General features: G+C 40.6%; 1 protein-coding gene across 1 annotated transcript in view; it reads right to left on the reverse strand.

Moving 5' to 3' along the window:
- The window catches only part of PSMB2 (proteasome 20S subunit beta 2), a 41,159-nt gene extending 14,404 nt beyond the window's left edge, over positions 1–26,755 (reverse strand). The window contains exons 1-3 of the mRNA XM_003273404.4: positions 26,536–26,755; positions 21,610–21,732; positions 16,302–16,372 (exon numbers count right to left, since the gene is read on the reverse strand). Coding sequence (XP_003273452.1) covers positions 16,302–16,372; positions 21,610–21,732; positions 26,536–26,626 — 285 coding nt within the window. The 5' untranslated portion in view covers positions 26,627–26,755. The remainder of the gene's footprint in view (positions 1–16,301; positions 16,373–21,609; positions 21,733–26,535) is intronic.
- Between the last annotated feature and the right edge of the window lie 208 nt (positions 26,756–26,963).

The following is a 26,963-nucleotide window of genomic DNA, read 5'->3' on the forward strand; positions in this document are numbered from 1 at the left end:
CAAATGTGGGGACTAAACTTCAAAGAGGAAATAGTAACTTGCCCTAAACCACACAGGCAATTAGCATCAAGAGTCAGGTCCAGAATTCAGGCCTCCCAACTGCAAGTCCTACATGCTTTTCCAGGAAATCATGCTACCTCCACAAAATGGAAATTAGTGTACAAATATGATTTGGTATGTAAATGCCAGTTTCACACTCAAATATTTCAGAATGCACTATTTTGCATACTAGCATCTACTTCTCCCTATTTCACTTATCACATCTTTATATGACCAATAACATTTTAAGGATTTTATTTATTCTGGGAGACAAGGTCTTGCTGTTTTGCCCAAGCAAGTGCAGTGGCTATCCATAGGTGCAATCATAGCACACTATAGCCTCAAACTCCTGGGCTCAAGGGAATCCTTCTACCTTAGCTTCCCAAGTAGCTGGGACTACAGGTGGGTGCCTCCATGTCTGCCTAATATTTTAAGTTTTAAAATGGCAAGTTTAAAATATCATACAATTATGACTCCTCTATAGGATCTAAAACTATGTAGTAGTTCAATAAATACCCATGATGATAGATTACCAATACCTTAACTGCTTTGCCAACCCCCAATTTTTCAATTTCACTAATAAATAAAATGAATCAATTGTTATTTTCTTATACCAATGTTCTGAACTCTGGACTTTGTTTGCAATAACCAACAAAATTCACTAGCTATCTTTTTTGGGTGGGTTTGGTGGTATAATTTTAAAAATCTCAATTTCAATTTTGCCATTTTAATTAAAGAAGGACTTCATATGTGAATTGGAATCCACTATTTCAAACACTTAAAAAAATCTCAAAGATTTCCGCAACTTCCAATTATTGTGACCTAGTACCTTTCCTAGCTCTAGAAGACTATGGTTCTATGGATGGGGAAGCGGGTGGAGAACTACCTATCCTTAATGCCTAAGCGATATGGAATCATTTATACCCTGACTTTATTTATTTTTTTTTTTTGAGACAGAGTTTTGTTCTGTTGCCCAGGCTGAAGTATAGTGGCATGATCGCGGCTCACTGCAATCTCCGCCTCCCGGGTTCAAGTGAGTCTCCTGCCTCAGCCTCTGGAATAGCTGGTATAACAGGCGCACACCACCACGCCCGGCTAATTTTGTATTTTTAGTAGAGAGAGGGTTTCACCATGTTGTCCTGGCTGGTCTCGAACTCCTGACCTCAAGTGATCCACCTGCCTCGGCCTCTCAAAGTGCTGGGATTACAGGCGTGACCCACCATGCCCATCCTCATACCCTGACTTTAATCCTCTTGGCTATATTCCTTTTTAAGGAAACCCATGTGTAGATTCAATCTCTTTTAGCTTTAAGTAAAAAATATGCACTTTATAAAAGGCCTCAACCAAATTCCATGAGTTCCCTGGGACTACAACATAGAATAATTATGAAATGGGCAGATGCCCCAACTAACTTCATTTCCACATTTGGAATGTGAGTAAGTTCAATAAATGTTTATTTAGCATTTAATGCATAAGAAGCATCGTGCCACATGATGAAGATGGTAGTCTGGATCTGGAAGGCACTCATAAGGTAGATGTGGATAGGAAGGACTCCGGATAGAGGAAACAGTATACGTGAAGACAAAGAAACAGAGAGGAATATGCAATGTCTGGATACTGGTGAACATGGGACACATACACCTGGAGAATTAGGTGACTTCAGTAGGAAGTAGGCAGAGAAACTGGGATGACACTGTCATTGGCCTCCTAGACTAAAGAATATTTACATTAGTATGTAAACCATAGAGCAACCAGTGAAAATTTGCCACTTCCATCCCTCTGCTGATCCAAGCCTTTTTTCATGATGTAGCACATTGGTTAATTGGTGCCAAGGAACCCTGATGTCTCAGATTGATATTTCACCGGTCCCAGCCATTTTCCCTGCTTCTCTTAAACAGAAGACTTTTAGAAAGGAAATACAAACAGACTGCCATTTTATATGGAAGACAGACTGGGATTAGGACTGAGAGGAAGGGGGGATGGTTAGAGGATCCACAATAGTCTACTCTAGAGAGACGATGAGGACCAAACTAAGGAAAAAGTAGAGGGGGAGGAGAGAGAGGTATGAAACATGAGATATATTTAGAAGGTAGAAATGATGGAACTTCATTAACTAGTAGAAGAGGTGAGGGAGAAAGAAGAGTTAGGACTCTCAAGAAGGGGGACAGTGGCGGTGCAAATGAAAAGAGCTCAATTTGGACCCAATGAGCTTAAGCACAGCTGTCCAAAGACAGATGGGAAGGGAAAATAGTGTAAAATCCAGGTCATGAGACCGAATGAAGAGCCAGCCAGTGAAGAGGTTTCATTCATATGAACACACACACTCTCACACTGGCACAAGGAAGACAGTAAAGAAAATGATTACAACAGGACACTATGGCAAAGGTATACCTAAGTTGCCATAAGAAATTGAAGGTGACATATGTGGTGTGGGGTGGGGGAGCAGGGTGGGGAGCAAATACAGAAAAAACTTCCCTGATAAATGTGGAGCTTAACTGGCACTGAAAAGCTAGCCATGTGGGGATGTTGGTGCATTCAAGGGAGAAGAGTAGCAAAGTGCTGGAGTGACAAAAGCAGAGATGCGAGAGAGAACCCAGGGCCAGTTAGGGTCCTGTTATCTACAGTTGCCAGTAAGAGTGGAGAAGGTATGGAATTGGAAGTTGAAAACAATTTTCTCTTAATCTTGTGACGGAAAAAAAGTACAAACGTAAACTTATCAAAATCAGAATACTATAATGAGCTTCACAAACAAAAAGTTAAACACCTGACTTTCTTGTTCTCTCCTGTTCCAAATGCATTTATTTTTTGTAGCACTAAAAAACAAACTGGCCCACGTTTATAAATTCTCATACTAAATTGGGAAATAAGGAGGCAAGTGTGCCTCAAACAAAGCAAACCTTTCATTTTCAGAGGACCAAGACAAAATAAAAGAAACACTGCTCTGAAAATGAGACTGTCTAAACAATTTTTTCCTTTTTCTTGTCCTTGCCTTAGGTCATTCTCCGAAAGTATATTTGGTATACCTGTTTGATGCTGGCAGATCCAAAATAAAAATATAAAAATCGTCTTTGTTTTTCTTTAATAACAATTAGCTCATGTTCAAATGTTTTTGCTTGATACACTGGTAAAAACTCATATAATGGTTAAGTTCTTGAACTTAAGCTCAGGAATGTTACTGCATTTACAACCAATATTTTAAACTTTAAAAGAAAAACATCTTTTAAATTACTACTTGGATAAACTCTGCTTTTAAATGCCGTAAGTCATATAAGATAGTCATGTACTTTTGTGACAAAGCAATGAAAGTCACATGTGGCTTTATCACCTTACAATTGTGTTACTTGAGATAGGCCACTTGGAGCCTTGAGTGCCCCATCTGTAATGTGGAGGACAGTACTGCTTGCTTGACAGAGCTGTGAGGAATTCAAGTACTCACTTGTGTTAAAGTTCCTGGAAGAAGACTTGCTAAGTAGTAGGTGCCCAATAAATGTGAATTTTACAACCAAAAAAATTTAAATATTGTGTATATTTCAATTTTTAACTAAATTAGATTTTAAAGGTCTCCTCAGTAATTCCAAAGTTACTATAAATTTTACTTCTCTAAAGCTATCAATGACTCCAAGTTTGATTGGTTTTCCTATTACAGTTGTAACTTATCATAATTAGAAGTTTAGAAATTTAATGAGTTGAAATGCAACATGGCACAGATGCCTTATTATACCAAATAGTTAACACAGTATTTGTTTTCTACATTAATTTTACTTGCTAATCAAAAATACTGCTTCCCCCCAAATAATGTCAAAATAAAATTGCTGATTGTGCAATGATAAAACCAACACCATGAACACCATGTTTGCAACAAGGACACTTGAATTCTTTTTTTCATGAGCTGGCAGTTTCTAGGAAAATTTAAGATTCCATATACCGTTAAGTCAGTTTTTAAAAATCTCAAATGCAGAAACCACGCTTTGCTACACGCTTACACACGACAAGGCATATATTAAGTTGTACATGCTAAGCATGCCCATGAATATCTAATCTATGAATTCTGAACATCAAAGCTGATTCATCTCTCTGAGCTAATAAATAAGATGGTCTTCTAGAAAAGAGTAGTTAGGACTATATATGATGGTATATGTTTTCAGATATCCATAGAGTATTAAGGAAATTCTGAGGAAAAGACTATTTAGGAGCCCTTCTATTAGAACAGTGTTCCCCATTAGCACCCAGGTCCAACAAAAGTTACTGCTACAGCTTTAACTGACATGGCGGCCCCTCATTGGTCTCCCCGCTTCCTTCATTCTTTCCCCAAATGCTCCATCAAAGAACAGCCAATGAGCTATTGATCTTACCAATCTCATCTAATCATGCTAACCCCCTCTTAGCCAACAGGCTTCCAGAGAGGCCCACTGCTTGTATTTATTTATTTATTTATTTAGAGAGTCTCGCTCTGTCACCCAGGCTGGGGTGCAGTGGCACAATCTTGGCTCATTAAAACCTCTGCCTCCTCGGGTGCCTGTAGTCCCAGCTACTCAGGAGGCTGAGGCAGGAGAATGGTGTGAACCTGGGAGGCAGAGCTTGCAGTGAGCCGAGAATATGCCACTGCACTCCAGCCTGGGCGACAAGGCAAGACTCTGTCTCAAAAAAAAAAAAAACAAAAACAAACCTCTGCCTCCTGGGTTCAAGCGATCCTCCTGCTTCGGCCTCCCAAGTACCTGGGACTACAGACACCTGTCACCATGCCCAGATAATTTTTGTATTTTTAGTAGAGATGGGGGTTTCACCATGTTGGCCAGGCTGGTCTTGAACTCCTGGCCTCAGGTGATCCACCTGCCTTGGCCTCCCAAAGTGGTGGGATTACAGGTGTGAGCCACTGTGCCCGGCTGACTTTAGCTTATCGATTTTATGTATGTAGTATAAAATAAATAAATAAATAAATAAATAAATAAATAAATTTATATTTATTTTTAATCAGTAGAGCCCTATTTTGTACACAGTATCCCACGACAGATAAACTTATGAGGAGTCCCAGAGAAGTATTTATCCCTGCCCTGCCTACTGTTAACAAATCACTGTGCCTAACCTAACATACTCTCAAACACCTTGGTCTGTGCTTTCAGTTTGCCCTTTTGTTTCATCTTTGCATTCACGAGAGCAAGTCCTTTGAGGCTCAGGTTAGGCTCTGTGATCCCAGAGTACCCTGTGTATACAGCTATCTTAGCACTTGTCACTCTGCAGTGCAATTGACTGTTTACTTCTCCATTTCTCCATCTGAAGGCCCACATTGAGGTGTGCACCTTTGTTTCCTCAGCCCCAAGGACAATGCAGGCTGGAGACCGGCTGAATGAATATCAGCAGGTATGGAACAACCTGGCTGTAAGAAACCACATCCATCAGGAAGCGTCAGAAAAGGAAGTGTAGAATTCTGCTGGATCATTTCAGTTTACAAAGACCCAGAGATTATTATCTCCTTTCTTCTTTCCAATCAGTTAATCCTATTTGCTCTATTGTCTACATTCAAAAGTAATGGTAAATCTGGCCCTTTTTTTTTATTTTTAGGTTAAAAAGTAGTATGTTTTCCTGGCCTTTTAGTCTTCCTTTTCATTTTCTTATACCTTTTTATGAAATAACTCATACACATAAAAGTGCATAAAATAGGCAAAGTGCAGTGGCTCATGCCTGTAATCCCAGCACCCTGGGAGGCCAAGGCAGGTGGATCACGAGGTCGGGAGCCTGGCCAACACAGTGAAACCCCATCTCTACTAAAAATACAAAAATTAGCCAGATGTGGTGGCATGCGCCTGTAGTCCCAGCTACTCGGGAGGCTGAGGCAGGAGAATTGCCTGAACCCAGGAGGCGGAGGATGCAGTGAGCCTAGACAGCACCATTGCACTCCAGCCTGGGCGACAGAGCGAGACTATGTCTCAAAAAGAAGAAAAAAAAAAGCATAAAATATACATGGTATAGCAAATGAACATAGTAAATATACATGTAACGACCTCTCAGGTCAAGAAATAGAAAAATCCACCTTTCCCTTTGTGAAAAGCTTCCCACTGCGCTTCATTTTAGGTAACTGTTTTTTGGGAGAGAGTAAAGAAAACCTCATGAGGTTGTTGGGATCAGCCCCTAAATTCATACTCCTACATGATCTTGGGCCAGGGCAGGTAAAAAGAGGCACCAAGATGCCAGGATATTGTGTGTGTTTGTATCTGTGAGTATGTGGGAGGGCGTGCCCACACCTATGCCTACCCAGGCTGGGGCAAGTGATTTAAAGCAATCTTAAAAGTTGGGGGTAAATCTGCACTTCTAATAGTAAACATTTTAAAAGTAAAAGCACATTCCTACTAAGCAGACACAGCACTCTCCTGCTTTAGGCTTAAACCAAACCTTAATAGGAAATCACAAAATTTTTAAGACACGAGTTTTAAAACAATACAAATCTAGACCAAGTACATATACTGCTTTCCTATCCACTGCATTGTGGATAGGAAAGATGCTTTAAGTGAAAAGTTGGCATTATGGGGCTGCAAAATTCCAGCCTTCCAATAGGCATATTCCATTCAATGAGAACAGGGGTTCTCTGTGCTCGCAGCAGGCATCCAACAGGGTAGCACATATATGCTCTCTCAGTGTGAAAGCAACACCTTCTCACATACAACCCCTTGGAGAGAAACAGGGAAAGGGAGGGGGAGGACTTTACACCTGCAAACTCCTAACTCTATCAGCTAGGGCTAGGAAAAACAGCACATTTAAAAAAAAGAAAAAGAAAGAAAGAAAAAGAAAAAAAAATTTCCTGATAAAGCCAGTAACTTTCAAATAATCTTCCCAAGTTATTTTTTTTAGGAGCCTAGTAAGTGTAATGATTCAACAGCCAGTCTTTGTCTTCCTAATGGATTTAGTCAAGCTTTAACAAATGCATAAGCATATTGCTTAAAAGGGCAGCTGTCAGAATGCTTATTCCTCCTAGCAGAAAAACACTATAAGCACAAAGTGTTGTCATATTAATTGAGACACCTCAACTTCAAGGCACATCTGTCTCTGGGCCTTTGGATAATCAAAATGACCACTAAAAATAGAACAGCAGTGTCTTCAATGGGGCCAACATGAGCCACCCCCAATCCTAAGAGACGCCTGTGAGATGGGACCTGGGATACACATATGTTTTGCAGAACCAAACTGAGTATCCATCTAAATGTAGCCATTTGTTTCCAGTTTTTACTTTATGTCCTGTTAAGGCTGGGAGACAAAAGTAATGAACAGACATATAACTCTTGGCCTACAGTGAAAATCCAGTTAGCTCACTAGCTGACTAAGGTTTGGTAGGGAAGAAAACTGCTCCCCAGGTCTAAAAGGGCTGCTGCTTGCACTGAAAGTCCAAGAGCTGCATAATGAACATCTTGGTTTTCGTTTTTGTTTTTGATTTTTGAATTTCCCCATCACCAAAAGTAAGCTGGCTCTGTCTGTCAAGATGCCCAGGCTGTGTGGCAGCAGTGTCAAAGGCTGCCTCTTGCTCCAAGGCACTGCCATCTGCAGCAGCACAACATTTTGTCTCCGGAAAATAAACACATCTGCCTTTGCCAGTGTCCTCCCACTGTGCTGCCCATCTGGAGCAGGTGAGCTGAAGGCAAGCCTCGGCATGGGTGAGACGGGGGCAAGTAGAGAAGATGAGGCCTCAAGGGAGATGGCACACGGAGGAAGAAGGCAGTGCTGCGTCATGTCACATCCTGCTAACCACATTTGCCGAAAAGCATGTGAAATTACCCTTGTTAGTGATATTTCAATCACATGTAACAAATGGTTGGTAGTGTATAAGGGACGAGACTTGCAAAGTCAGGGTTTCACCTGGGCCATCTGTTCACATGACCTCACTGATACCAATAAACAGATGATGTCTGTGCCAGCCACCTAAGGCATGAGAAGAATAATTCTCACGGTCAGAATAGAAGGCTCAAAGCAACACCCTTCTTCTAAAACAGGAGCACGCTATACATGCCTACTACTAACCAGACCAAACACCCTTGAATTAAGGCCAGAGTGTGGGGATAAGCTTTGGTCACTGCTGTAAATGACTAAGACCTGAAATCCTTTCCTACATATTCTTTCCCTTTCTCTAAAGAAAAATAAAAATAAAAATTCAAGTCTGGTTATGGTCTTGACATGAGATTTTTAAATCATGCTATTGGAGGGCTGGAAGAAACCCTAAAAACCATCCAATCAAATGCTTGCTTTCTCCCAAGGTTTTCAACTAACTCACAGCAGAGCTAGTATTAAACCTCCTGTTGCAGGGCTCTTTGGTGGTAAGGGAACAGTGATGGCACCTTTTCAAATAAAACTTTACCTAGAATTCCTATCTATCAAATAGATAAAAGCTGAGTTGAGCTATATGAAGCAGAGCTAAAGTGCTGAACACTTGGCCGGGTGCAGTGGCTCATGCCTGTAATCCCAGCACTTTGGCAGGCTGAGGTGGGCAGATCACTTGAGGTCAGGAGTTCCAGACCAGCCTGGCCAACATGGTGAGAAACCCCGTCTCTACTAAAAATACAAAAATTTTCTTAATCCAGTCTATCGTTGTTGGACATTTGGGTTGGTTCCAACTCTTTGCTATTGTGAATAGTGCCGCAGTAAACATACGTGTGCATGTGTCTTTATAGCAGCATGATTTATAGTCCTTTGGGTATATACCCAGTAATGGGATGGCTGGGTCAAATGGTATTTCTAGTTCTAGATCCCTGAGGAATCGCCACACTGACTTCCACAATGGTTGAACTAGTTTACAGTCCCACCAACAGTGTAAAAGTGTTCCTATTTCTCCACATCCTCTCCAGCACCTGTTGTTTCCTGCTTTTTTAATGATGGCCATTCTAACTGGTGTGAGATGGTATCTCACTGTGGTTTTGATTTGCATTTCTCTGATGCCAGTGATGATGAGCATTTCTTCATGTGTTTTTTGGCTGCATAAATGTCTTCTTTTGAGAAGTGTCTGTTCATGTCCTTTGCCCACTTTTTGATGGGGTTGTTTGTTTTTTTCTTGTAAATTTGTTTGAGTTCATTGTAGATTCTGGATATTAGCCCTTTGTCAGATGAGTAGGTTGCAAAAATTTTCTCCCATTCTGTAGGTTGCCTGTTCACTCTGATGGTAGTTTCTTTTGCTGTGCAGAAGCTCTTTAGTTTAATTAGATCCCATTTGTCAATTTTGGCTTTTGTTGCCATTGCTTTATACACCATGGAATACTATGCAGCCATAAAAAATGATGAGTTCGTGTCCTTTGTAGGGACATGGATGAAACTGGAAAACATCATTCTCAGTAAACTATCGCAAGGACAAAAAACCAAACACCGCATGTTCTCACTCATAGGTGGGAATTGAACAATGAGAACTCATGGACACAGGAAGGGGAACATCACACTACGGGGACTGTTGTGGGGTGGGGGGAGGGGGGAGGGACAGCATTAGGAGATATACCTAATGCTAAATGACAAGTTAATGGGTACAGGAAATCAACATGGCACATGGATACATATGTAACAAACCTGCACATTGTGCACATGTACCCTAAAACCTAAATTATAATAAAAAAAAAAATACAAAAATTAGCCAGGCATGGTGATGCATGCCTGTAGTCCCAGCTACTCAGGAGGCTGATGCAGGAGAATTGCTCCAACCCAGGAGGCGGAGGTTGCAGTGAGCCGAGATTGCACCACTGCACTCCAGACTGGGTGAGAGAGCAAGACTCTGTCTCAAATAAAAATTTTTTAAAAAGGCCAGGCACGGTGGCTTCTGCTTGTAATCCCAGCACTTTGGGAGACCGAGGCAGGTGGATCACGAGGTCAGGAGTTCAAGACCAACCTGGCCAATATGTTGAAACCCCGTCTCTACTAAAAATACACAAATTAGCCAGGCATGGTGGCACACGCCTGTAGTCCCAGCTATTCGGGAGGCTGAGGCAGAAGAATCACTTGAAACCGGAAGGTGGAGGTTGCAGTGTGCTGAAATTATGCCACTGCACTCCAGCGTGGGCGACAGAGCGAAACTCCATCTCAAAAAAAAAAAAAAAAAAGCATTGCACACTGGTCTTCCTTGGTGAGTATCCTGAAGCAGCTTCACAGAATAAAGTTTGAAAACCACTACATCAGGCTGGATATCTTTTCAACTCATTATTTCTACTGTTTACTTGCTAAGCATTTACAAATAAATAGATAAAAAGATAAATTACCAAAGGCTCATGAAACACTTCAGAAAAAGTTCTATGAAAACTCTTTGGCCAGTGTGGCAGTGAAACGCAATGATTACACATCATGGAGGCCAGCATCCTACTCTAAGCCTTGCCACAAAATTTCACATTCCCAAGGACACCAGATTTGCCTGGTTTATACCTGTCTCTCTATCTGTTAAACAGAGATAATTTTAGGGCATTCAGATGGGCTACATCAAATATGCCACATAATTCATTTTAAGTAAGAAATAGGCCGGGCATGGTGGCTCATGCCTGTAATCCCAGCACTTTGGGAGGCCAAGGCGGGTGGATCACGAGGTTAAGAGATCGAGACCATCCTGGCCAACATGGTGAAACCCCGTCTCTACTAAAAATACAAAAAAATAGCCGGGCATGGTAGCGGGCACCTGTAGTCCCAGCTACTCGGGAGGCTGAGGCAGGAGAATGGCGTGAACCCGGGAGGTGGAGCTTGCAGTGAGCTGAGATCGTGTCCCTGCACTCCAGCCTGGGCGACAGAGTGAGATTCCGTCTCAAAAAAAAAAAAAAAAAAGAAAAAGAAAGAAAGAAATAGCCCCATAACTCATCATCCTCTGACATTAGTCAAACTGTAAGGAGAATTTGAGCAAGCAAGCCTTTTTTTTTTTTTTTTTTTAGACAGAGTCTTGCTCTGTCACCCAGGATGGAGTGCAGTGGCACGATCTCGGCTCACTGCAACCTCCACCTTCTGGGTTCAAGCTATTCTCCTGCCTCAGCCTCCTGAGTAACTGGGATTACAGGTGTGTGCCACCACATCTGGCTAATTTTTTGTATTTTTAGTAGAGATGGGGTTTCACCATGTTGGCCAGGCTGGTCTTGAACTCCTGGGCTCAACTGATCTGTCCATCTTGGCCTCCCAAAGTGCTAGGATTACTGGCAGGAGCCACTGTGCCTGGCCGAAGCAAGCAAGCCTTGAGCATAGTATAAGCCCTTTTTCTGCTCTTTGGGGTCTAACCAACAAGAAGAGACCATCTTAAATGTATACAAGCATTTAAATAAACAACTAAAATGAGGGCTTCTGAATTTTTCCCCCATCTGTCTTTTTTCGTCTTCTGATGATTTCATACCTTTAATTCCTATACAAATTAACATCCATTTATTAAGAATACTTCTTCCGGTATTCCATTCATTAAGAATTCCCTTCTAGTGTATAAATGCATAATTAACATTCTCAGCAGAATATATAGACCTAGCTGGATGACATTTATTCAGCAAACACTTATTGAAAACCTAAAATGGACATATATTCAAACTTATCTATATAATACTATGTGCAATTTTGACATTTTAACAAAATTGAACATTTCATGTTTCCCTAAATGCATAAATATACTTGTACATTAGTCCACTAATTAATAATGAAGACACCATGAAAGAGTTTGATATTTGAAGTTGGAATCTTAACCTTTAACATAGTATATTATATGTGCTTTGGAAACATATCTAAGAGAAATACTTAACATCCTTGGAAGTAAAACAGGGATAACACGCATCTTATGGTGTCATAATAAGGATACTTAATAACAGATACATATGTAAGTATTTAGAATAGCACTGTCCAAGAGAACTTCTATGATGATGGATATGTTCCAGATCTGTGATGTCCAATACAGTAGCTGTGGCTATTGGGTACCTGAAATATGGCTGTAACTGAGGAATGGAATTTTTTTTTTAAGAAACAAAAGTTGATTTAGCATTCAGGCAAAGTCTACCAGGAGATTTTCCTCCAGAAACTGAATTTTAAGTTTTATTTAATTAACTTAAATTTAAATAGCCCCATATGGCTAGTTGGCTACCACACTGGACTGTGTAGATCTAGAAAAATCCTAGCACATAATATATGTTCAATGTTATTTTACTTCTATTTTCCCTATCAATACCAGCATGGTGGCTTGGCGCCTGTAGTTCTAGCTACTTGGGAGGTTGAAGTGGGAGTATTGTTTGAGCCCGGGAGGTTGAGGCTGCAGTGAGCTGTGACTGTGCCACCTCTTAGGTGACAGAGCGAGACCCTATCTCAAAAAAAAAAAAAAAAAAAAGCACAACAAATGATCCCTCATGAAAAACTAACTTATAGCCATTAAATTGCTAATTGCTTCTTCAACCAAACGGCAATCACAGCATAAAAACACAAGTGGGCTGGGCATGGTGGCTCATGCCTGTAATCCCAGCATTTTGGGAAGCAGAAGCGGGAGGACTGCTTGAGCCCAGGAGTTCGGGACCAGCCTGGCAACATGGAGAAACCCCATCTCTACAAAAAATTAGCCAGGCATAGTGGCATGCACCTACAGTCCCAGCTGCCAGGGAGGCTGAGGTGGAAGGATCATCTGGGCCTGAAAGGTCAAGGGGCTGCAGTGAGCTGTGATCATACCACTGCACTCCAGCCTAGATGACAGAGTGAGATCCTGTCTCAAAAAAAAAATTAAGAGCTTTGCATCATTACCTCATTTAATCTCCATAATAACTTTTTGAAATTAGTAAGTAGGGAAATTAAGCTTAGAATTTGTCCAAAGACATCCAGCTAGTAAGTCAGTAAGCAAATATTCAAAGCCAGGTAGTCCAATTCCAGAGACTATGCTCTTAACCACAATGCTAAATTGCCTACATTTTAATGAACCAGTCTATGTAAGATTCATTACATACTCAGTGGTAGTAAATGTCCTCTCAACCAAACCACCACACATACACAGAGCAAATTACAAATCAAACAATTTGAGCTACAGACACAAAAGTTATACATGGTAACTGGCTGACCCAAAATGAGTCACATCTGCCAACTGGTGTGACCATGTAAATATACTAAATTTGGTGACTTTGCACTTATTAGGAACACTGACAAACTATCATCTCTCTTCCCAAAATAAAATGACTAAAATATAAATTCACATTTTAGAACTAAGAATCTATTTTGATAAGCAGATGGGGGAGCAGAGATGGGACCTATTGGAAAAGCTCAGGCAGAGGTAGTCAATATTTACCAGAGCCCCATGTCACTGTCTACAAGGGATATTTGTTAAGACATCAAACATTTCTGCTAGGAGAAGATTAAACCAGATTCACTGCATTTGCATGAAGCACACTGCCATTCTTATCTCAATTCCAAAAAGGAGCTTAATTCACTTAATGTCTGTGGTATTTATGACACAGTATTTATTGTGCCCAAAGCTGGAATTCTTATTCCGGTTCTGCCTGATAAGTCAGAGGAACATTGTACATGGCAAGCCATAAAATGCTGAACACCACAGGAACTTCTAGGTGACAGAAAAACTAATATCTGACCCATTTTCCTTTCTCAAGGAGGAGTGACGAAAAGACCACTTGGTGACAATGACTTTCTTGGAAGAGAAAAATAAATGAATAAATAATTTTTTTTTTTTTTTTAAAGAAAAGACTACTGATCTTTCACCCAGGTCAAAACAATGTATGTAAATTTGCCTCCTCCTCTCAATCCTACATGTCTCTAGCTTCTCTTCAAACTTCATGATCCCTCAGATCGTACAAGCCCTTGGTCAAAGCTAGCACTGAGAGGTACTATTTATTGAGAAATTATCAGTCCAAGATTATTAGGCACTAGAAAATAAACTGCTTTATATCTGTAGTAAGTAACTTTAAAAAAAGTAACTTGTTATTTTAAGCAAGTACAGATGAAAACGCAAACCATAATAAAAATATGAATAGCATCAGTGTTCTAGAAACACTACTGAAGAATCAAAAGCAGAATAGTCAAATAATTATGGCACCATTATTTTAGCTTTGTCTGACCTGCTGTGTGACCTGGAGCTAGTCCCTTTGCCACTTTATGCCTTTCACTTCATCTCAGTGATAGAGAATCAACTACTATCTTTCTCAGTGGAATAGTGAGTAGATTAAATTATTAAGCAAAATGCTTTGGGCAAAAGTCATATGAATGTTAAATATTATGATTTACAAGTATTCATTTTCCTGGCACTCCTGTGGGGTTAGGAAGTTATCTCCATTTCACAGATGAGTAAACAGGCACAGGGGGTGAGGTCACATGGTAAAGCTCTATTTATTTAGTCCCTGTGGGAAGGGAATAACACACACCTTTAGCAACCATATGAACTTTCCTAGCACAACCTACACAATCTTTAATGCATTCAATCCTTAACTTAGTGTTGCATCTTTTAACATGCTGTTGATGAAATTGAGTGAGCTCTAGAACAGCAACAAGGCTAGAATAAGTAAGGAGGAACAATGCTGTATGCTTTGGGAAAAAGTCATAGAAAAACACAGGGAAGTATGCCAGGTACAGTGGCTCATTCCTATAATCCCAGCACTCTGAAAGGCCAAGGCCAGCAGACTACTTGAGTCCAGGAGTTCAAGACCAGCCTGGGCCACATGATGAAATCCTGCCTCCACTAAAAATACAAAAAATTAGTCAGATGTGGTGGTGCACACCTGTAGTCCCAGCTACTTGGGAGGCTGAGGTGGGAGAATCACCTGAGCCCGGGAAGTTGAGGCTGCAGTAAGCTGAGATCACACCACTACACTCCAGCCTGGGCAACTGGAGTGAGACCCTGTCTCAAAAAAAAAAAAGAAAAAGAAAAAGAAAGAAAAGAAAAAAAGAGAAACACAGATAAGTAATCTCGAGATAAAAATCCACATTATTGGCCAGGTGCGGTGGCTCATGCCTGTAATCCCAGCACTTTGGGAGGCCAAGGGGGGCAGATTACCTGAGATCAGGAGTTCGAGACCAGCCTGACAGCCTGACCAACATGGAGAAACCGCGTGTCTACTAAAAATACAAAATTAGCCAGGCGTGGTGGCGCATGCCTGTAATCCCAGCTACTTGGGAAATGGAGGCAGGATCACCTGAACCCAGGAGGCAGAGGTTGCGGTAAGCCAAGATTGCATCATCACACTCCAACTTGGGCAACAAGAGTGAAACTCCATCTCAAAAAAATAAAAATAAAAAAAATCTGAATTACTATTTTCAAAGTTCTACTTTCACTAACACATAGAGACTTCCAGTCACAGGTATTAAGTAATATGGTTTGCTACAAAAACACTTTGAAAAAACTAAACGTACTCTTAATATATGATCCAGCAATCACACTCCTTGGTATTTACACACACAAAAAAACTTATGTTCAAACAAAAACCTGCACATGGATGTGTACAGTAGCTTTATTCATATTGCCAAAACTTGGAAGCAACCAAGATGTCCTTCAGTAGGTGAATGGATAAATAACCTGTAGTATATCTAGACAATGGAGTATTTTTCAATGTTAAAAAGAAATGAGCTATCAAGCCACGAAAAGACATAGGGTAACCTTAAATGTGTATTACCAAATAAAAGAAGTCAATCTGAAAAGGCTGCATAATCCACGATTCCAACTACATGACATGATGGGAAAGGCAAAACCATGGAAAAAGTAAAAAGATGAGTGGTTGTCAGGAGTTGCAGGGATGGGAAAGGATGAATAAGTAGAGTACAAAGGATTTTTAGGGCAGTGAAAATACTCTGTATCCTGTAATGGTAGATACATGTCATTATACATTTGTCCAAACCCATAACATGCACAACAGCAAAAGTAAACCCTAATGTAAACTATGGACCTGTGTGATTACTGTCAATGTAGGCTCATCATTTGTGACAATGTACCACCCTGGTGGAAGATGCTGATAATGGGGAATGCTATACATGTGGGTGAGGAGGAATGTGGGAAATCTTTATACTTCTTCTCAATTTTGCTGTGAACCTAACACTGCTCTAAAAAATAGTTTTTAGGGGGAAAAAAAGGGTAAGTTGTCACAGGCCTTCATATTGGTGTGTCCCAACCAATTCTCTGGGAATGAATATTTGCCCTTTGGGCTGTACCTATTAATAACAACTGTGCACAAAGACATTGGGCTTAAGAATGAACAAGTAGCAACAGGAAGGGTTTTGGAAGGCCAAAAAAGGGCAAAAATACTACTCATGTATAATGAGAATATAAAAGAAGCACAAAGGACTTTTCTGCTCTATCTAACAATGTCTGATATATTACTTACCCGACTCCGAAGACAGTCAGCCAGGTTTCGGCGTGTGAAGTTAGCTGCTGCCGTGGGAGACAATTCATATCCTGGTAGAAGAGATAAAGAGTCATACTTAAAGTAAAGCAGAAGGAGTAACAGTGCCCCAAATTATTCACTACCCCTGTTCCTAAAGCCCACCATCTTTTGTACACTCAGAGTAAACAAAGCATAGACTGAGGGGTACAATCCTACTGTAGTCCCTTTCCTCATGCAACAGCTATGAAATAGCTGGTTAGTACTGACAGCAATTCTTGGCCACAAACAGAACCAGTTCTATTGTGGAATGAAACTTGTAGCAGCCTTGCTTAAACTATTTATTCATCAACACACTGTGGTTTCTGCCGTAGAAGGAAAGGGGCACGAATACACAGGAAGTGAAAAAAAAGAAAGACGTCTTAGATGACAATCTTTTAAAAGTTTATTTTAAAAAGGATATTGGGGGCCAGGCACAGTGGCTCATGCCTGTAATCCTAGAGCTTTGGGAAGCCAAGGTGGGAAGATCGCTTGAGCCCAGGAGTTTGAGACTAGCCTGCGCAACATAGTTAGACCCCATCTCTAAAAAAAATTTTTTTTTAAATTTCTAGGCATGGTGGTACATGCCTGTAGTCCCAGCTACTCAGGAGGCTGAGTGGAGAGGATCAATTGAGCCCAGAAGTTCAAGGCTGCAGTGAGTTATGATTGTGCCACTGCACTCCAGCATGGGTAACAGAGCAAGACCCTGTCTCTAAAAAAATGAAAACAGTAACCAAAAGGATATTGGGAAAAGAGAGGCTAGAAGTTAGGACTACCTCAGAGTCATAGTTTATTAAAAAAAATTTTAAATGTAACTTTATTAAGAAGTATAATATGACTTTCAAAAGTATAAGCCACAGAAAAAGAACATTTCCACCATTCTGCAATATTTTTAAAAATAGAGTATCTCAAGTGTTAAAACTTCAAAAATAAAAGTTGTCATACCAACAAAGGTACAACCCAGAGGAATGGCATCAGGTGTGCATGTAATAACGCATTCACTTTGGAGCTTAATCCCCCTGTAGAATGGGACCAGTGCCAAAAGGCATAAGAATGATCCATAACTCAGTGGGCCCACACGGAAAATGTCAGTATGGAAAGGCACACAGCAGTGTAGTTAAGTAATTGCTTACAACATTTCAAATACCACTGTCAAATTAGGAGAGATTCAGATTAAAATCCTAACAAATATTTATTGAGCAGCAACTATGTTTCAGGGTCTATGCTGAGTGTTTTCACATGTATTATTGTACTTTATCCTCACAAGTCTATTAGTGCATATTAAATCATAATGAAAGCAACCCTTGGCCAGGTGCAGTGGTTCATGCCTGTAATCACAGCACTTTGGGAAGCCGAGGCAGGCAGATCACTTGAGCCCAGGAGTTTAAGACCATTCTGGGCAACGTGATGAAACCCCGTCTCTACTAAAAATATAAAAATTAGCCAGGGTTGGTGGTGCACACCTGTTTTCCCAGGTAGTTGGGAGGCTGAGGTGGAAGGATCACCTGAGCCTGGGAAGTCGAGCCTGCAATGAGCCATGATTGTGCCACTGCACTCCAGCCTAGGCGACAGGAGTGAGACCCTGTCTCAACAACAACAAAAATAAAAATAAAAATAAAAATAAAAAAAAGAAGTGGCTCACACCTGTAATCCCAGAACACTTTGGGAGGCCCAGGTGGGTGGATCACTTGGGGACAGGAGTTTAAGACTGGCCTGGCCACCATAGCGAAACTCTGTCTCTACTTAAAATACAAAAAATTAGCCAGGCATGGTGGTGCATGCCTGTAATCCCAGCTACTCAGGAGGGCTGAGGCACGAGAATCGCTTGCACCCAGGAGTTGGAAGTTGCAGTGGGCTGAGACTGCATCACTGCACTCCAATCTGAGCAACAGAACGAGACCCTGACTCAAAAAAGAAAAAAAAAAAAAAAAGAAGGAACCTGGACAAGTGGGAATACTATTCAATTCTTTACTTAACCCCCTAAACACCACTAAAGATCTGACCATTATCCTAAAGGCAGAAAAGTCACGCCTGATTATCTGCATATAGATTTTCTCTTTCTTTCCCTTATCTTAGCTCAGTTCTTTAACTTATATAAGAATTACTACATAGAGTTACATACACAAAACTGTACTTGGCAGGTAATTTAAGGGTCTTTAAGGGCAATTTTAACCAAATACAGTTTTTGTCTCTGCACTGACTTTAGACCCTAAAACCCAAGTAACAAACAACTCTTGCTACTCTTGTTCACTCTTCTCCCTCTCTCAGGACAGCCAGTGAAGGCATACAGTACCTACTGGACTTCAGAAGCATTACTGACATACTTCATTTGTTATGCAGGCAAAAAGTGGAACCACTGGAAAAAAAAGCAGAATTCTTGAAACATTCTAAACCTGCATAAACCTAAGTACCATGTACTTTATGTTCCTGAATGTCAGGACTAAGCCTTATTCATCTTTGAATTCTCTGAAGTATTAAGCAGAATACTTACCATAGAAGAGGCCCTCAAAAGTATTTATGGAATAGAATACGAATGCTAAATCCACTGCCCAAAAAACTATGTGAATAGATCTTTGGTCATTTTACACATGCAAGTATATTCAAATTAACTTCCTTCATAGCTCCATATTATACCAGTGCAATGTATAATGTTGTTATTGAACTGTGAAGTAAGTGGAAATAAGGTTTTCTCTGCCAGACCACCACTGCAAACGTTCCTGGATCAGAGGCCTAGTGGCTAGTATTGTTTGCTAGGGAGGCTTTCCCAGTGGATAAGAGTTCGTTTGCCCCAGAGAGAGCTCACAAAATACTTCACAAAAGTCTTAATTATCTCTCTAGAAGGGAACCTACCAGAGAGTAGGGTAGAACCCTATTATGGCACAGTAAATACTTACAGTTAGTTACACAATGCTTTAAGTTTACAAAACATTTTCATATGTATTATTCATTAGTATTATAATTCATTTTACAGATAAGGAAAATAAAGGCCCAGAGAAGATAAATGACTTATCACATAAAAATTAGTAAAGCCAAGGTTTACTTAGGTTTTTTGACGCTGAGATTCAGATTTTTTTGTTTCTTTGTTTTGAGACAGGGTCTCACTCTGTCGCAAAGGCTGGAGTAAAGTGGCACTATCATGGCTCACTGAGACCTTGAACTCCTGGGCTCAGGCGATCTTCCCACTTCAGCTTCCTGAGTAGTTGGGACTATGAGCGTGCACCACTGCACCCAGCTAAATATTTTTATTTTTTATAGAGCCAGGGTCTTGCTTTGTTGCCTAGGCTGGTTTCAAACTCCTGACCTCAAGTGATCCTCCCATCTCAGCCTCTCAAAGTGCTGGGATTACAGGTGTTAGCCACTGTGCCTGGCCAGATTCAGACACTTTTAAACTCAAACCACATCCTCTGAAATATCTAACAGTTAAAAAGTCTGATACTACCATCCTTACCTCCAAGATGGTGTTGGGTTTTTTTTTTTTTGGTTGGTTTAAAAAATTTTTTTTAGAGACAGAGTCTTGCTGCCTTCCAGAGTACAGTGGCACAATCATAACTCACTGCAGCCTCGACCTCCTGGGCTCAAACAATATTCCTGCCTCAGCCTCCTGAGTAACTAGGGCTATAGGTGCATGCCACCACACTCAGCTAATTTTTAAAAACTTTATTGTAGAAGGCCGGGTGTGGTGGCTCACACTTGTAATCCCAGAACTTTGGGTGGCCGAGGTGGGCGGATCACCTGAGGTCAGGAGTTTGACACCAGCCTGACCAACATGGAGAAACCCTGTCTCTACTAAAAATACAAAATTAGCCAGGCGTGGTGGCACATGCCTGTAATCCCAGCTACCTGGGAGGCTGAGGCAGGAGGATCGCTTGAACCTGGAAGGCACAAGTTGCAATGAGCCGAGATCATGCCATTGCACTCCAGCCCGGACAACAAGAGTGAAACTCCATCTCAAAAAAAGAAGATTTTTTTTTGTAGAGATGAGGTGTCACTACATTGCTCAGGCTAGTCTGAAACTCCTGGTCTCAAGTGATCCTCCCACCTTGGCATCCCCAATTGCTGGGATTACAGGCATAAGCCATCATACCAGGCCGATGGTGTTAGTTTTATCTACCAGCTATCAGTGTTACAACAGTTCTCTGCTCTAGGATTTTTGTAGAAAATCTTTTATGAAGGATTAGAATCTTTAGGGTCTAGACAACTTCTTAAACATAGAAAACTCTAATGAAAATATGGGCTGGGCATGGTGGCTCATGCCTGTAATCCCAGCACTTTGGGAGGCCAAGGCGGGCAGATCACAAGGTCAAGAGATGGTGAAACCCCGTCTCTACTAAAAATACAAAAATTAGCTGGGCATGGTGGTGCACGCTTGTAGTCCCAGCTACTCAGGAGGCTGAGGCAGGAGAATCACTTGAACCTGGGAGGTGGAGGTTGCAGTAAGCAGATATCTAGCCACTGCACTCCTGCCTGGGCAACAGAGCGAGACTCCGTCTCAAAAAAAAAAAAAAAAAAAAAAAAGAAAATATGACCACATAAGTCTTAAAGAATATTATTTTTCAGTTCAAATTTAAAGACAAACCAATGGCCGGGCGCAGTGGCTCACGCTTGTAATCCCAGCACTTTGGGAGGCCGAGGCGGGCGGATCACGAGGTCAGGAGATCGAGACCACGGTGAAACCTCATCTGTACTAAAATTACAAAAAAAAAATTAGCCGGGCGTGGTGGCGGGCACCTGTAGTCCCAGCTACTCGGAGAGGCTGAGGCAGGAGAATGGTGTGAACCCGGGAGGCGGAGCTTGCAGCGAGCCGAGATCGCGCCACTGCACTCCAGCTTGGGTGAGAGAGCGAGACTCCGTCTCAAAAAAAAAAAAAAAGACAAACCAATTGTTACAGGCTGAATTTTGTCCACCAAAAATTCATATGTTGAAGTCTTAATCCCTAGTACTTTAGAATGTGACTGTATTTGGAGAAGGGATCCTTAAGAGGTTATTAAATTAAAATGAGTTCCTAATCCAATATGACTGGTATTCTTAGAAGAGGAAATTTGGATATAGCACAAAGGAAAAAATCATGTGAAGACACAGGGAGAAGATGGCCATCTGTAAGCCAAGGAGAGAGGCCTCAGAAGTCAACCCTGCCAACACCTTAATCTTTGACTTCTAACATCCAGAACTGTGACAAAATACATTTCTGTTGTTTAAGCCACCCAGTCTGTGACTTTTGTAATGGCAGCCCTAATAAACTCATATGCCAACAAAAACTGTAAGTCTTACCCACCATTTCGCATCTTATAAAGTTGCACGTTTTTCTGAATATATTCTGCAAACTGTACAGTGTCTCCAGCCTCTCCAACACACAGGAGTAATATCTTTTCACTCATCTTAAACATCTTGTCATGATCTGCTCAAAGAAAAAAACTGTGTTAGAAACTGCCTTAACAGAAATTGACCATCATTATTTATGTAACCATAAACAGGTTTATTAATTACTACAGTTGGCTTTCCATATCCATGGATTCTGAATCCACGATTCAACAAACTATGGATCAAAATTATTCAGAAAAAAAAAATGGATGCTTGCATCTATCCTGAACATGTACTGCCTTTTTTTCTGGTCATTATTCCCTAAACAATATGGTATAACAACTATTTACATAGCACTTATGTCATATTAAGTATTATAAATAATCTAGAGATGATTTGAAGTACACAGGAGTATCTGCATAGGTAATATGCAAATACTATACCATGTATATAATGGACTTTAAGCATCTATAGATTTGGGTATCTGCAGGGGTTCTGGAACCATCCCTACAGATACCAAGGGACGACTGTATATTGAATAATTTCACTAATCATTGCTTTTAGAAGATTTTAATAGGTAATGGTATCAATTTATCTCTTTCACTATTCATGTTAAACCATCAGCATATTGTGTAATGCCAATTTCAGTTGGAGAATATACATGAAAGCTACCAATTGAAAATACAATTTAAAGCATTTAAAGGCATTTGAAATGCAAGGAACAGAACAACAGAAGAAACTGAAGGACTCCAGCCAATGGCGATTATCTTTAGGCTCATGATAACAAAGCCTTAAAATGTTTCCACAAATGTTAGTTATTATATTTATACACATACAAAAGCATATATGAAAATAACTGGTGCTACAATTAAAATTAAGCAACCATCTCAAGAAAGAATAGAAAATCAACTGAGAATATTAATCACTTTAAAAAGTAAACAAATTCCATTTCCAAAGAAAAAGAGAAAATTAAAATGATTGCCAAAGCAAAAATTCTAGTGAATATTTTGACAGTAAGCTATTTAAAATACCTCACAAAAATCTTAATACTCTAATCTTATCTAGCTGAACCAGACTCATTCCGATTAGATAGATAAATAAATATTCAGGCTACAGTTATTGCCTAAGGAAGAAAACTCCACATTCAGTCTGCAGCTTCAGAAAAGGACTAAATCTTCCTATCTCACTCTCACTTTCACTTTTCATTTTTCAAATAGTGCTGAATAATCTTCCCTGGGAGACATGTTTCCTGTTTGAAAGCTTCTGAAATGTCAAAATCCTTTAATAGGATTTAAAGAACAAAATGCTACTGTCAAATACTTTACAAGTGTTTCAGAGTTATAGATACCAGTAATATGGCTTCTTAGACTTGGAGGGAAAAAACACACAAAATCCACCTGTAGATAGTATCAAATTGCCTCAAAACTCCTAAACAAACACACTTTTATTTGTTATACAGGCTAGATTTAAAGATTGTTAGTTTGCAAACTTGTTAATAAAAGAAAAACATTCACTTATATTATGTATGCAAAGAAAAAGGAGCAGAAGGGTATATTCTAAGTGCTTGCCAGTGGTAAGAGTATGGGCAGTTTTCGTTTCCTTCTTTTTGCTTGTTGGTATTTCCTAAAACTTCTATACTTAACATGCCTCACTTTTATAAGAAAATATTATTCAATAAGTTTGCATTATTTTTATAATAAGAAAAAAGCTATTTTTATTTGAAGGGGGAGCTTGTTTACAAAGAACTTATGTCACTTAGAAGAAAGGCTAAAATTCTAGGCAGTAACCTGTTGAACTTTAAAATTAGCTTAATACAAGGCCAAAAATGTTTTCTAAACACTGAATATGTCCAATGAGTAGCAGAGGGCAACATATTTAATAAAAACATAAGAAATAGATACTTAGAGACCCCTGAGTTGTACAGGAAACTGCCTGTGTAGCTCTGGGGAATTTCTGATTCTTGACAAGGAACTTACAAGATCCACATACATGAAACAAATGGCCAACAAAATAAACAACATTAGCATGTTATACTGTGGAAAACCAACTGGACTAGAATCCAAGACACCTTGGTTATGATGTGGACTTGGCACTCTGAACTTCGGCAAATTACTTGTCCTCTCTAAGCCCCAGTTTCCAGATGTGTGAAATGTTATTTTCAAATGTGTGAAATGTTAATAATATGACTTACCCCCGTCTAACTCACAAGTGAGAAAAACTAATGAATTCTATACATGTCCAATATTATGATACTCAGTGTTAGATAATGTAGTTCGGATTATACAGGCTATAGGAATTCAGAAAAGAGAGAATTCTGTGTGGGCTGGAGTACTCCGAGTAACTTAAAAGCAATGCTACATAGGCAAAGAGAAAACAGACATGAAATGCAGCATATAAGCAAACCAAAAGTTGTACCATTTAATAAGGTGGCAATCCTCAGCAAATGTCTACTCTATAGTATCAAAATGTTTTTACAAAGTGACATCCTGGACAATTGATTGGAAGTTGTATTATCATTTTATACTTGGAGAAAGGAGTCCCAAAAGGTTACTATTTTTTCAGCATTCTTGCCTACTCTAAACAAGCTCCATCGTGAAATCAATGATTAGAAAAAAGTCATCATACGGCTGGGCGCGGTGGCTCACGCCTGTAATCCCAGCACTTTGGGAGGCCGAGGCAGGTGGATCACCTGAAGTCAGGAGTTTGAGACCAGCCTGGCCAAGCTGGTGAAACCCCATTTCTACTAAAAACACAAAAATTAGCTGGGCGTGGTGGCAGGCGCCTGTAATCCCAGCTACTTGGAAGGCAGAGGCAGGAGAATCGCTTGAACCCAGGAGGTGGAGGTTGCAGTGAGCCGAGATCGTGCCATTGCACTCCAGCCTGGGTGACAGAGCGAGACTCTGTCTCAAAAATAAATAAACAAAATAAATTAAAAAGTCATCATACAATACTAAAATTTCTATTATAAATTGTTTATACCAGAAAAGACTATAGGGAAAATTGGAATGTGCAGAGTGCAATTATTTCCAATTATTTTTCAAGAACTAACTCAAATTCATCTTTCTCCCATACCATAGTTATCTTTCTTTTATTACTCTTAGGATTTGCTCTTGAACTCATTAATTTAAAAACCAACCTACTACTAACTAGTAATACTTCTTTTATTATATGAAATCATCTTGCAGCATTTATTTCCTTGTTTTCTTAATGTCTTGGACTCTTCTATGGGTTATAAGTAATATACTGCATCCCCTATAATGACTAAAAGTACTGTGTATATAAGTAGGCTTAAAGCACATTCTACTTTTCAATGTGATTTCACATACATTATTGGGATGAAACAAAAGACCTGTAAAGGTAATGATTATTGTTCTACCTAGACATGACTTAATGCTAAAATCACTTGCTTGTCAAAGACCTTAGTATTCAAAATAACGGACAAATTTACTCTCAAAACAAATTCACTCCTTTGGAAGGACTGGCTTACAAACAAAACTTCTACAAACTAATCATAGAATTTCATAAAGTATAAGGTGCTATGTTAAGTGATTTACATTAATTCATTAACGTTTTGAGATAGGTGCTATTACATTACCACCTTACAGATGTTAGCTCTAGGGCACGGAGTTAGAGAAATTTGCTTAAGGTCACAAGTGGCAGAACCTGAGTTCAACCTATGCAGTGAGTCCAGATATTTTGCCCCTAACTACTCTACTGTACTCTACTCTACTGTACTCTACTCTACTCTATGTCTCTCTATAGCAAATTACTCAATACATAATTTTAAGAAGATTTTGGTTGTTTTTCTGCAGAATCTAAGTTTGTTTTCCTTAACTGATCAAAGACGTGCTACTGTTGAAAAAGTATTAAGCTTTGGTTCAGATGACTTAATGTTCATTTGACTAATATGTTTGGGCACCTACATACACTTCGTACTATTAAGTACCTGCCTAGTGCTAAGGATTTGCACATAACTCATTTACTCAATCCTCCCGACAAGTTTGTGAGTTTGGTATTGCTAATCTTAAAGATGAGGAAATCTGGGCACTGCAAAATAACTTATACAAACTCATAAGGCAAATAAATGACAGGGCTCCAATCTCTTAACTCCATTAACTACTTAAATATAAGGAAAACCTGGCAGTCATTGCTGTGGAAAACTGGAAATGACGAATCGGGAGCCACGGGAAGATACGGGCAGCGGAAGGAAAATGCCAAGCTTCTGGTCCCACAGTCTCACTCTCCCCAGGATCCCACCTTACGCGGCCAACAAACCAACCTCATTACTAGCGACACCAGGAAACTTATCAGAGATTCGGGGATCTAGACAGCCAGGTTCTGGGCAGGAGCTTAAACATTTATAAACTGATTCCCTTTAGGCAACTCTCACCAAGCAAGAAGCATTTAGCGAAGGCCAGAGCAGAGCACTGACCCAGGAGCCCTGGAGGGGCAAATGCCAAGGTCCCAGACCTGTCTGCCTGTTTCGCCTGTAATCCCAGCACTTTGGGAGGCCGAGACGGGCGGATCTCCTGAGGTCGGGAGTTCAAGACCAGCCTGACCAATATGGAGAAACCCACATCTCTACTAATAATACAAAAATTAGCCAGGCGTGGTGGCGCATGTCTGTAGTCCCAGCTACTCGGGAGGCTGAGGCACGAGAATCGCTTGAACCCGGGAGACAGGTTGTGCTGAGCCGAGATCGCGCCATTGCACTCCGGCCTGGGCAACAAGAGCGAAACCCCATCTCGAAAAAAAAAAATACATAAATAAAATAAGTATGGGCAGGGCAGGCCGGCTTCCATCTCTCAGATCCTCCCTGGTACTTATTCAACCCCCGACAAACTCCTTCTGGCCGCCCCTACACCCCAGGCCTGGCCGGGCCTCCCCTGCTTCCTCTCACCGTCCTTCATCTGGACAATATTGCTGGCGGCCACCCGGTCGGAGGCGACAAGAACATAGTCGGGGCCTTGGATACCGATGAGGTACTCCATGGTGGCGGAAGGCCAGGGGCTGCAGGTCCGACACAGCGCGAGACTCGCACGCTTCCAGGTCTCACCGGTGAGACAGCACCTCAGAGCGAAGATTGGCGCGACGCCTGCAGCGCGACTTCCACGGCGCTCTCGGATGACGTACAACTGTCGCGAGAGGTTGCAAAGCGGGCGCGGCGCCGGGTGCCTTACGCTCAGCACTTCTCTCTGGGATCGTACCGGTCTCCTCCGGGGCCAGCCGTGCAGGTGACTTACCTTATGTGACGCCCAGTTTCTCTGTCTACACACTGGGATTTTAAAAGTCGCTTTAGGATAAAATCACGCAGTGTATGTAAGGTGC

The sequence above is a fragment of the Nomascus leucogenys genome, chromosome 12 (assembly GCF_006542625.1).
Source record: "Nomascus leucogenys isolate Asia chromosome 12, Asia_NLE_v1, whole genome shotgun sequence".
In the NCBI taxonomy this organism is placed as follows: domain Eukaryota; kingdom Metazoa; phylum Chordata; class Mammalia; order Primates; family Hylobatidae; genus Nomascus; species Nomascus leucogenys.